Source organism: Tenrec ecaudatus, chromosome 1 (genome assembly GCF_050624435.1).
Source record: "Tenrec ecaudatus isolate mTenEca1 chromosome 1, mTenEca1.hap1, whole genome shotgun sequence".
Taxonomy (NCBI): domain Eukaryota; kingdom Metazoa; phylum Chordata; class Mammalia; order Afrosoricida; family Tenrecidae; genus Tenrec; species Tenrec ecaudatus.
The window spans coordinates 255,232,618-255,245,576 of record NC_134530.1 but is presented as its reverse complement, the minus strand read 5'-3'; the positions used below and the strand labels follow the sequence as shown (position 1 = coordinate 255,245,576).

The 12,959-nt window shown below is 35.3% G+C and overlaps 1 protein-coding gene across 4 annotated transcripts in view; it reads right to left on the bottom strand.

Annotated features, from left to right (window-relative positions):
* CDC42BPA (CDC42 binding protein kinase alpha) overlaps positions 1-12,959 on the bottom strand; it is a 318,565-nt gene that overhangs the window by 154,973 nt on the left and 150,633 nt on the right. For all 4 annotated transcript variants that reach the window (XM_075531439.1, XM_075531457.1, XM_075531449.1 and 1 more), the window contains exons 8-10: positions 11,145-11,393; positions 5,906-5,985; positions 3,486-3,652 (exon numbers count right to left, since the gene is read on the bottom strand). In XM_075531439.1, coding sequence (XP_075387554.1) covers positions 3,486-3,652; positions 5,906-5,985; positions 11,145-11,393 — 496 coding nt within the window. The remainder of the gene's footprint in view (positions 1-3,485; positions 3,653-5,905; positions 5,986-11,144; positions 11,394-12,959) is intronic.

The window sequence follows — 12,959 nt, the reverse complement described above, 5'->3', positions numbered from 1 at the left end:
TTGACAGCAACAACAAAGATTTTTTTTTATATATCCTAATTTCATCCATGCTGTACATGTGAGGGGGCACTCAAAAATAAAACACCCCCCTATCTATGTATTTAAATTTTTTTTACAAAACAATCTTAACATCTTCAAACATTCATAGTGCTCTCCATTACACTTAATACATTTGTCAAATCTATGATTCCATTCTTGGACACATTTTTCAAACTCCAATGTTTTGATGGCTGACAGCACCTCCCTCTTTTTGTTCTTCACCTCTTCTGTGTCATCAAATTGCTGTCCTTTTATGTCCCTCTTCATTTGTGGAAACAAAAAGAATTTACACGGACCAAGGTCAGGTGAGTAAGGTGTATAGGGCAAGAGAGGCATGCTGTATGTTGCCAAAAATTGGTGCACTGATAAGGCTGTGGTGGCAAAATCAGTCCCTTGTCTGCTACAGATCAGGCCTTTTTTGTCAGACATTGTTCTTCAATCTTTTCAGAACCTCTAACTAGAGAGCTTGATTAACAGTCTGACCTGGTAGAACCAACTCCCAATGCACTATCCCCCTCACATAAAAAAAACAACAATAATAAGCATTATTTTGGGGGGAGTACATCCTTTCATATTTCCATAGTTTATTTATTTTATATAAAACATTTTATATTTATCCCCAGACTACGTTGTTAATGTGCAAAGATTCAGAAAATACATTTAACCACTTACTGAGAGTCAAAAAATAGTCTGGTACATTGATTTTTATAGCGTGTTTTTTTACCCACTACAAAACCACAACAAAAACTAAACCCACCTCTGTGAAGCAGCTTCTGACCCATGGTGACCCAACATAGGGTTTCCAAGGCTGTAAATCTTTATGGGAGCAGACCACCTCATCTTTCTCCAGCAGATCGGTTGGTGGGTCTCAACCAGTGGCCTTGCAGTTAGCAGTCCGAGGCTTACCCAACAATGATACCAGGGATCCTTTTTCACTCACTAGCCCTGATGGCACAGTGATTACACACTGGGCTGTAAACCACAAGGTCAGCTGTTTGAGATCACCAGCTGTTCTGCAGGAGAAAGATGGGGTTTCCTAATCACCCCATGATGGCAGTCTTGGAAACCCTCAGAGGCAATTCTACCGTGCCCTGTAGGGTAACGATGGGTTGGGATCAACTCGATGACAATGAGTTTTTGGGTTTTTAAGATCTCTTAAAATAGTATGAGTAGTATACTTACATGATTGGAAAACTTTAACTTTTTCTTAAGAGCTCTAAATTCTTGATTTGTATACATACTCCTTTATACATAAAATGAGTTGAATATCATATTTTTATTTTAAAGAAAATAAGGCAGGAAAGTACTATGATGAATGTTAGGGATGGAAATGAATTTTTTAAAATTGTTTTTAGGAAAGGTCTCAATGAAAAGTGACTATCAAAGGAAAAACATCTAAAGGCAGGGAAATAGCTAATAAAAGGTCTTGATTTGATGTTGTACCTGGCTAGTGTAAGGAACAGCAAGAAGCCCAAGGTGGCTAAAGAAATAAAAGTACCGTATACACTCGTGTATACGTCGAGTTCGCAGCACAAAAATTGTGCTGAAAAACTGGAGTTCGGCTTATTACACGGGTCAGTGGAATGAATGGTTGTCATCTGGTCAAGCCCGACTAACAAAAGGAGGAAATCTCATGAAGCCTGACATAGAGTTAATAGCAAAGTGGGTTCGAGATGCATGGGAAGACATTCCAGAAGACACGGTGTGATGTGCCTTCCAGGAATGTAGTATTAGTCATGCTATGGATGGCAGTGAAGACTGCGCTTTATATGAAAATGACAGCAGTGATGGTGATGACGGCGATCTCAGTGTGGACACCAGCTGAAGCTCTGCATTGGGATACGAATGATGATGAGGAATCTAGTTTTGAAGAATTTTCACTCTACATTTTAGCTTGGTTGCTGACTGAGCTCAAGGAATAGTACTCTTAAGTATTGTTTTGGTTGAATCTATTTTCTACTTACTGTGCTCGTTTACTAATGTTAAATGACTTGTCCTTTTATTTAAAATAAATATTTAAATACATTACCCCACTGATGTCTCAATTGTTAGTAATTTTATTTTCATTTGTTTTGATTATTGAAACTCACCAGCAGCTTCTGCATTTTCCACCCTAAGCTTATACTCGAGTCAATCAGTTTTTCTGGTTTCCCAGGTAATAATAGGTACCTCGGCTTATATTTGGGTTGGCTTATATTCGAGTACATATGGTAGGTGATATAAAAAGTCAGTACAAGGCCAGATCAGTTATGGTCTTAAGGCACTGAGATAAGTTTTGCTATTAATGTGAATGAGATGGAAAACCATGAGGATAAAGATGAATCAGTGAAATTAAATTATATAAATTATGTTCAACAGGCTTACTTGGTAGTTATGTTGAAAGCATAATGTAGAAAGGCAGGGGAAACCAGTTCAGGAGGTAATGCAATAACACAGGTGAGAATTAATGAGTTTGTTCCACAGGGAGTAGAAACATTTTGAATTTTAATCATGCTGACAGTATTTGCCGATAGATTAGATGAGAAGAATGCTAGAAGTATACGGCTTCTTAAACATTCTGCAGTTTCAGGTCTGAGGAAAGGAAAGCATAAAGTAATCTGAGGTGTTCACTGAGAGGTCAAAGGGTTAAAGAAAACCAGGAAAGCAAGTTGTTCAAGAAGCCAAAGGAAGAAACTTTTCAGGAGGATATAAGCAAAGACGTTCAATGCTGCTGATAGGTTAAATGACTGAGAAATTTGCACTGGATTTTGCACATCCACTGTGCACTGTTGGGCAGCACCTAGAGCCCATGTCAAATTAGTAAACATGAGTATGAAACGACATTTGTCAGTATGTTACTTGTTTTAGGTTGGCCACCTCGAATCACAGCTCCAGATGCACAATCGGGCGTAAACCGGGGGGTTGCAGCAGAAAGAAGAGGAGCGATGCAGGTGAGAGTGTATGATGACGGAGTACTGTTGGAAGGAACGGAGTTAGCTAGTAAATTAGGAGCTGGAAATTTTCTCTGTTTGAAGGAGGGTTTTTTTTTTAACCTGAGATTAGTGTTTTAATTACTGTACTCTCAAGCTAGATTTTAATTCTATGGTACAGAATAGGTGAGTTAATGGTAAAGAGAAAGATCACTGAAAGTGAGGCTTGAGAAACTGAAGAGTATTAAAGGGTTCATCTATGTGTATTTTTAAGTCACCAAATATTCATGAGTCTGATAGTACATTTTCTCTCTTCAGAAATATAATTCATTCACACACATTTATATGCATACATAATACACAATAGAAACAAATGCTACTTTGTTATTGTTTACTATTAATCATACACTCAGCATTTGCTTTTTCTTGATTTAAGAATTCATTTTCAAGACAAAACAAATACTTGTACTAAACAGTTCATAACAGTAGAACTGAGTCCAATACAAACGGAAAGAAAGTATCTTTAAAATACATTACCTTGGAGCTTTCTACTAAGCTCCAATTTTTCCTGTTCGAGGCGTTTAATTCTTCTTTCATAAGCTTCCGTTGCTAAGTTGTTATCTAGAGTCCGCTGAACATTTACATCAAGATCTAGTGAGGTGGGACCAGCTGTAACTCTTAAACAGCTCCGGTCAGAAAGAACACTGACGAAGAAAAAAATTACTGAGTCATGTTGACATGAAAAAGTTTGAAGAAAAAAAGATAAGGATAAAATGTCTGAAATGAAATTGTTCCTTTACAACATAAATCTGACTATCTCATTACAGGGAGCTACATGATTGCAAAAGTCATTTGCAAAACCATGTAAACTAATTAATAGAGAATTTCTTAAAATGAAAACTTAAATTCTCCAAATTTTCCTGAGTTTTTTAAAAAAAAAACAAAGTTTAATAAACGGTCACTAACAATTTGAAACCCTTTGACCATCTACATGGAATCAGTCATAAGCACTATCTATGGTCTTCTTAGCCAGAACTGGAAATCCCAAAGTGGAGTGTGTTCTTCAATTCAATGCAGTTCTTGTATCATACTACCAGGTGGCAGTAGGATCACCTGAAGCTGCTGGTCATGAATTTGAAGCAAGAATGATTTGACCGCTTCCCCTTTTCTATCTGTATAGGCATAGGCAGAGAACTAGGTTTTAACAATAAACGCTGACTTTGTTGTTAGTGGTATTGTTAAGTGTCATCAATTCAGTTCTGACCCATAGGGATCCTAATGCACAACAGAGGGAAACATTTCCTGACCTCACGTCATCCTCTCAACCATTGTTCCCATCCTTGAAGCCCACTGTTGGAGCCAACAATGACTTTGCTGACTTAGCAAAGCAAAAGAAGCACTGGTTGGGTAACAATTAGGATGCCAACCCAAATGTCAACAGTTTGAACCCACCAGCCACTCCGCAGAAAGATGAGGCAATAAAAATTTAAGTCTTGAAAAATCTGTAGAGCAGGGTTTTTTCTGTGTGTGTGGTTATGTGTTGGGCTTCTCGCTGCCAAGTCTGCAGCTTGAAACCACCAGCAGCTCCACAGGAGAAAGACATGGCTTTCTACTCTGATACAGAGTTACAGCCTTGGGAGTCACACAAACAGGGGCAGTTCTACCCTGCTTTTCATAGGATCCGAATCAAGTTAATGGCAGTGGTTTGGGAGTGGCACAACAATAACAGTGAAAAATGGTGAAGGGAATTCAGGAGATACACATTAGTGCTCAGTGTTGCAAATCTGTTCTTGAGAATGTCTAAGTTTGGATGGGCTACACTCTAAAATTATGTAACTGTATTTGGCTCTCATGGATTTGATTTAATTTTCTTCATCTTTAACTTTCACTGGAATATTAGCTATGGAGGGTCTCTTCCAAAGTCAGCCTCTAGTCTTGTTTTGGCTGATGATAGTGATCTCCTCTGATAGACGGACTCAACTTGATTGCTGTCATTTTCCTTTGGTAAATACTGCATATATGTTGTTAAAAATTGTATTTAATGAAGAAATCAATAGCATTGTCAAATTCTACAAGACACCTCCATACTTTCCAACTAGTGATCCTACCTCTTTGTTTACAACTTTTAAAGTCGCCAGTGATTTTTAATGCATCTAGACTCATGTTTGATTAATCTAAGGCTTAAAAAAGTTGGGAGAATCCTTCAATTTCTTCATCACTAGCATTTGTGGCTTTTATATCAATTTAAATATTAGTATTAAGTGCATTTCCTTGCAACTATACAGATATTACCATAGCACAGACAGCACTACACTTCAAGATAGACCTTGAAATATTCTTTTAGATTCCAAATGTGATGCCATCCTTTGGACGTGTCACTGATGTCTAGCATAGCAGCTATCTCATTTGGACAACGCCATTGTCATAGAATCACACTTCACAATCCCACATTCTAATTATTAATGGATGTTTCCAGGTGTTTCTTCTCATTCTGAGCCGTCAGCAAATGAAGGTCCCCAAAGCTTTACTCCATCCACATCATTAAAGTCCACTCTGAGTTGTGGAGGCAGTTCTTCCCCTGCTAGCTTTTTCGTGACTTCTAACCTGAGGGGCTCATTGTCCAGCACTACATCCAACAATGTTCTGTTGCTGTTCATAAAGTTTTCAGTGAATAATCCCACAGACATGGACTGCCTATTCCTCTTCCCACTGTGTTCTCTTCTGGAAGCTCTGCTGAAACGTGTGCACCATGGGCGACGGTAAAGGTATTTGAAATACCTGGGGCACAGCTTCTTACATCATGGAAATATGCAAGCCACCACAGTATGACAAACTGATAGGCAAATGAGGACTTTTTCTTGTAGGATCATCAAATAATTTTTAAGACCCTCTTACACATTTGTACTTCACTTTGATTCTCTTTAAATTGTATAAACATTTCATATTTGAAAACTTACCAGCTACTAGTATATGTAAAACCAACGAACGGCAGATGGTGGCCAGAGAAGGCAGTATGTGTTGGTGGGGGCATTGTTTCCTAAGATAAAAAAGGAAAGCATCTGGTAAGTAACAGGAAGTAATCACATGTAGGCTGAGCTATAAATATTTTCTGTTAAGAGGCACATGTATATAGGATTGTCCAAATGTTGAATCTTATCTGTCTTGAATGTGACACTATACAATGAGAAGTGCATAGCATTAGCATAAAATCACACAGTGTAAAAGCTTTGGGTTTCCTAGACTGTAGCTCATTACAGGGGTACACAGTCTTATCTTTGTCCAGTGATGTGGCTAGCGGGCTTGAATTGCCAACTAGAGCAGCTAACACCTACCCTACAACATACAAAGTCTGATATTGAATACAAATTAAAGTTCAAATTCAGAGAATTATAAAATAGAACAAGACATTTAAGAACTGGTAACTTTACTCTTAATTACCTAAATTTTAATTTAATATAATTCATTTATTTATAATAGAGGTTAACAAATATATGTCTCTATTTCTGTATGGTCTATAAGTAAAAATGGTATTTACATGTTTAAAACGTTTTAAAACACAAATAGAGAAGAAGCAGCAGAGACTACATGTGGCCCCAACGCCTGGAAAGAAAAGGTGTGCTGACTACTTATTTAGAGAAGAGTAATAATTCATTCCCAGTAAAATTATACAAGAAATAATTACAGTATATGCAATTACAAAATCTCCCAGAAGGAACTATTAGAATTTGTATTGCCTCTGTTTGCTAATCTATATGAGAAATCTGTAACTTAAAAAGAAATCACAGGAATACTGTTTATATTGACTGTGTACTAAGTATTATATAATTATAGTAATAATATATTGACTACCCTGGGATTTTTGGGAATCACTCTTGACATAAGCAAAATAATGCTAAGATAATCTTCTCCTTTCTTTCTTCTTAATGTGTTCACCATTAGTACTCATCCCTATTTATTATCCTATTAAAATATACATACACTTTCACACAGGAAAAAGTAGGCATTTCAAAATAAAAGTCAATATACACTAATGTTGACTAAGAAATCTTGGCTTGTTTCTTATTAATTAAAATCATAATATTGATCAAATAGAGAAGGAAAACCATGTAAAGCTTCATATGGATTAAACAATCCACAAATAAATAAACCATTACATTAAAAGACTAGTGAAAATTAAAGGAAATTTTATAAAATTTGTTTTAAAAGTTTATTTTAAAAATTAAGTCAATGTATTTCAATAAACTAATCAAACTTAACAGTTTTATTGTTTATCATCTAATTTTATAAATTTAGTTGATTGATAAAAAGTTGACTTACTTTATTGAATTTTTAATGTACATATAAACCCCAAACCAAACTCACTGTCAGGCAGTTGGTTCCTACTCAGAGCAACCGCTACATGAGAGGAGATAGCCTCATCTCCCTGTAAAGCAGCTAGTGTGTCTGAAACACCGACGCTCGCGGCACAATGCCTAACTCACAGCACACAGTGTCTGCTACGGAAAATGTACACAGACAGCCTCCAATCACATCACTCACTTCATTCCAGAAGCAAATCATTACTATTGGTTTTGAAATGTCCTATTCAAGGAGATTTTGAAAACAGCTTTACTAAAGCAAAATTGATATATAAAAATATACATAAGTATACAATCTGATGTTTCTATTAAGTTTATACAACCGTGCAACAATTATCACAAGCTCTTCTAGCCATAAACATAAATTTAATATTCCCACTAAATGATCTTTCACTCACTGTCTCATACGCTTCAGCTGCGAGTGACTGCCATCTTGCAGAGTATACAGTGAACCCTTTCAGAAGTAAGGGGTGGAAGGTCACTAGAATGAGAGGTGAGGCAGGAGTGGAAAGTGTCTTTCAGACCTTACACCTGGTTTGGCCTTCCCTGCTGGACCTCGATTTGATTTCACCAGCTCCTGAAGCCTTAGGAATAAAAAGGGTCCTGTGTATGGGAATGTGAATTTTGAATTTGGACCTACCAGTACTCACAACTAAGGAGACATTTTCCTTCATGTAGTGAGTTCAGGGGGCCATTGCAACAAAGAAGAACCCCAGCACATGAGAAGGTGTCAGTTAATGATAGAAATGATGGAGTAGTAGGTCGTTTGTAAAAGTGGGACATGTGTGACATACAACCTCTCCCTTCCAGTGTTAATTTTCCTATAAGAAATTATTTCAACATAAGCCAGTTTTAAAAGACATCTTTACCCATGTACCAATATGAAGAGAAGTCTTTCTTGAACATCCATCTCCAGACAACCACTAATCTATATCTTTCTCTATAAATTTGTCTTTTCTGAAAAATAAATGAAACTTATTCAAATCTTTTGTTCATTTTAAAATTCGGTTATTTGCCTTACCATTGAGCTTTAGCTATACTTTATATAGTCTAATCTTTTATGACTTCTTTCATGTGTTACATTTTTGAGGTTCACATAAGTTTAAGCCATTTATCAGTTGTCTATTCCTTTTTAAAGTTGAACAGTATTCCAGTGTGTGTGTGTATATATTTTGATGGACATGTAAATTGTTTTTAGATCTAAAGACATGTGGGCATATATTTTCTATCTCTTGTATATAGCTGGTAGTAAAATTGCTGTGTCAGAAGGTAAGTTTATACTTAACTTTTTTTTCCCCTCTTAACAGACAGGAACATTTTGCCAGAGCCTTAATGACAGTCTTATTTCTTTACTCTAAAAACTTTGAGTTTTCTTGAAACATAATTCATATCATACAGTTTAAACATATTAAAAATATTTGTGCAATCATCATTACAATAAACTTGGGAACATTTTCTTCTTTCTTGAACTTGTTATTATTGGCTACCCAAACCTGCCCCACCTTCCTTCTTATAGCTCCAAGAAACTATTAATCCAGTCACTGTCTCTAAAGATGTACCTATCCTGGATTCATATCCAGAAAACATACAAAAACAATGAGAAAATGCAAACAGATGAATGACCATTAACAAAGCAGAAAAACTCTTGTTGAAAGGTAAAACAAAGTGATAAAAACTAGAGCCAATTTCATACTGTCAAAGGGAAAAGAAATGGCAAGGTGTTAAACTTTAAGCTGACCACATCTACATTCGTGCACCTTACAATGCACTCTCTGATAGTAAGGCTACTCACAGCCCTGGTCAAAGGTCACAGGGGATTTAGTAGAGGCTTCATCTGTGTGGTCACTCTACAAATAGATTTTGGACCTGTCACTATCATCCCCAGCCTTCTGCAAGCTAGGTGCTCATAATTTAATCTCTAATACCGTTTCCTACTCCAGTCAGGGATTTTATTTACAATCCTTAGATCACACAGGCTGGTGTGCTTCTTTCGTGTTAGTTTAGCTGTCACCTCACTGATCTTTTCATGAGGGCAAGTATCTGGTAGGGCCACACTGTAAGAATGAATTACTCTCAGATTAGGCCTATGATTAAGTGTAAATTCATAATCCACTCATCTACCTGTGGTTTACATATGCCCCTGGTCCACTTTACAGACATCATTATCCTCTCCAAACTGACCATTCTACACTATTATCAGCATTTATGAAGGTGAGCTTTAGCATATACACCTCACCAATTGATATTAATTCAAATCCATTGTCATTCTAGTGCATATGCAGTAGTGTATCACTTTGAATTTGATTTGTTTTTCCTTAAAATTAATGACATTGAGCCATCTGTTCATGAAGTAATTATCATTCGCCATTATCTTTCATAGCACAATATATATGAATCGATTTCAACAATAGTTTCCCAAAATATATATGAATCTATTTCAATAATAATTTGTGAATATCTTCTAGCTTATGGTCTTTTCATTTTTAATGTTTTAATTTTGGTGATATTAAATTTGTCAAAATTTTTTCTATTAGGGATTATATTGCGGTACTTTATCTAGGAAATATTTTCATAACCCAAAGTTACAAAGAAACCCACCCCCCCTTTAAAAGTTTATACTTTCACCTCTTGGTGATTATTTTAATTTTAGTAAACACTGAGATGCATTCCTTTTACATGCATATCCAATTTTTCTAGCACCATTTCTTTCAAAGTCTACTTTCCCCCAATAAATTGCTGAGTTAAGGTTGCTGACAAATAACAGAAAATAAATGTAAGTATTTATTTCTTGACTTCCTATTCTTAATAAATCCTGTCTTGGTTACTACAGTTATATGCCAAGTTTCAAATTAAGTAGTCCTAATTTTTCTTCTTCTGCAAAATTCTAAGTCTTTTGCATTTCTGAATAAGCTTTAGAATTAAACCTCATAAAATGATAGTTTAAAAGTCAATTTCTTCTTTGGTTTTTGTCAGTAGCTTGTCTACCTTAATCTGTGAAATGTCTCTTCCATGCAAGTATAATAGAGGTATAATGTTGCTGTTTTTGTGTAATTTTTATATTTTAGTTCAGTATTCTATAAAATTTCTCAGTGTCTAGGTAACTCAGTGATTAGCCAATAATTTGCCAGAGTTTGAGCTCACACACTTTGAGACAGGACAACTTTAATTCTTTATCAGTGGTTTGTATGTGGAATGGAGAACACATTCATATTTCATTTAACTTTCATTCATGCCCCACATTAACTTCCTACTAGGACCTCTCAAATCATGTATCCCCATGTATGAAGTATCCCAATTAACTGAGGAATATGTGAAGAACTTCAGTCTTCTTAAGTCTTATCTGAACCCGTGTTACTCTCATCAGCCAGGGATGTGGTGAACCTGGGATTTCCACCGTCTTTCTTGCTGTTACACATGACCTCCAAGTCAGGCGGGCATGCATACATACATGTCTCGTGGATCCTGAGAGGCCTGTGGTTTGAACCCACCAGCCCCTCTTCAGAAAAAAGAGACAGCGCTGTATTCCCGCCTGTGGAAAACTGTATGGAGCAGTTCTAGTCTACCTAAAAGGGTCACCAGGAGTCAGAATCAACTCAACAGCTATGGTTTATTTGTGTCTTCTTAGGAAACTGAATGATATAACATAATTAAGCCTTTGAATTTTAATTTTGCTCCTAGTTATAAATGATTGTTTATACCAGTTAACCCTCTAATTTTTAAATTTACGATAGACTAAGAACGAGAATCCATAAAATCATTTGAAGAAGTCATAAAATTATTTAGTAATGATATTAAAGAAAAACAGAGAGCAGGAACATTTTCACAATGCCATACTTACAGAATTCTTTAAACAATCATCATCGACATCAAAATTGGACGTATCTGTTGGGCTACTAACTTCTGGAATATAAGGTGCTTCACAGTTTTGAATATTATCCCAGTCAATGCCACTGAAAAATGGGTGTTTCTTAAAGTCTTCCATTCCATTTTGACCCAGTCTGTGCTCTCTGCTACAAATGAGTCTTCGAATAAGGTCCTTAGCATTTTCCGACACATCAGTCATTTGGGCTGGAAACTGAAACCTCTCCTAAATAGAGAATAATGAAAACAAGTATAAAACTTAGTTTAACAGGTTTATTCTTGTTCTTAGAAGTATATTTGTTTTCATAAATCTCTAATAAGTGTCTACTGATACAAAGCACGGGTCCTAAACGAGATATAGAGCTGAATGAGAACAGATACTTTTCCTTAAAATTCCATATATGAAACTTTCATGTGCATGCCTAATTTATACCACTGTATTATAATATTTAATTTAAATATTAAAATACTTTACACTGAACTTATTAAGATTGAAAAGGAATAGATTCCAACTGGTGAAATTTCAGTCAATATTTCAATAGTGTGTAGATGAATAATAATATTATGTCACAACACTGATAACTGAAAATTTAAGAATTTAATGTATCTCTGAACCATTTAAACTATTTTACACAATTAATTCATTTAATCATACTGCCTTCTGAAGAGCACTGGAAGGAGCTGCAGGGGAGGGGCCAACAAAAACAGACCCCTACACTTTATCCTGGATTATGGGCTACAGTAAATGCTGGCAGGGGAGACACAGAGTAGATTTTTGCTTTTCCTAAAAAGGAGGCAGTAGGTAAAATAAATTTTGTAACCTATGTTCTAAGGTGAGTACTACTATTAACCAGATTTTATAGAAGAGGTATCAAAGCACAGAAAAGCCAAATTATTTGCTTAAGGCCACAAAGCCAATAAATGCTAGAACTGGGATTTGAAGAACTAGGGGTGTGTAACTCTAGAATCTGCTCTAACGCAAAACATGCTATTTACGACTATGTAGCTGTTCCTTATCTTTCAGGGATTCTATTTAATTATAGAGTCAGATAGAATATTCTGATATATATATATATAAGGTATACATATCATTGGCTTATAAACATATGTATGTATATGGATGTATACACACACAGTTGGCAAGCTCCCACAAATATATCATGAAATAACAAGTTAAACAGGTTAATTATCATCCTTCTTATTCCTATATATAAGTCCCATGTTTTTACAACTGTTCACAATCTTATGAAACTAAAAAATTAAAAGTTTTCCTCCTTATAATCTGTTTGGTAACAAGCAGAATAGAAATAAGATGTTTATGACAATATGAACATAATATGAAAAGTGATATATTCTTAAACACAAGGTAGATATTATTATCTCATAGTAATATGAACTTATTTCTATTCCACTTGTTACCAAACAGATTAAAATTTTATTTAATAAAAAATTCCTGTGGTACATTTAGATGATTTCCAGTGTTTTGTAATCATTTACAAATACTGAAATAAGTATCATTGTATAACACTTTTACCAAATATTTTAATGTAGATACCTAGAACTGAAATTGTGTAATGAAACATCCATTTTAATTCAGCTATGTATACATTCTTAACAGGCCCCAAACCATATTCCTATCAACAGTGTCTAAGACTTCATTCTGATCTTACTGGACTATTTTTCTTTTCTTTTTGTCAAGTTGCCAGGAAAAAACAACACACCTCATTCTTAATTTATATTTCAATTATTATTATTAAGAGTGAAAATTTTTATCTATATTTAACCATTATTG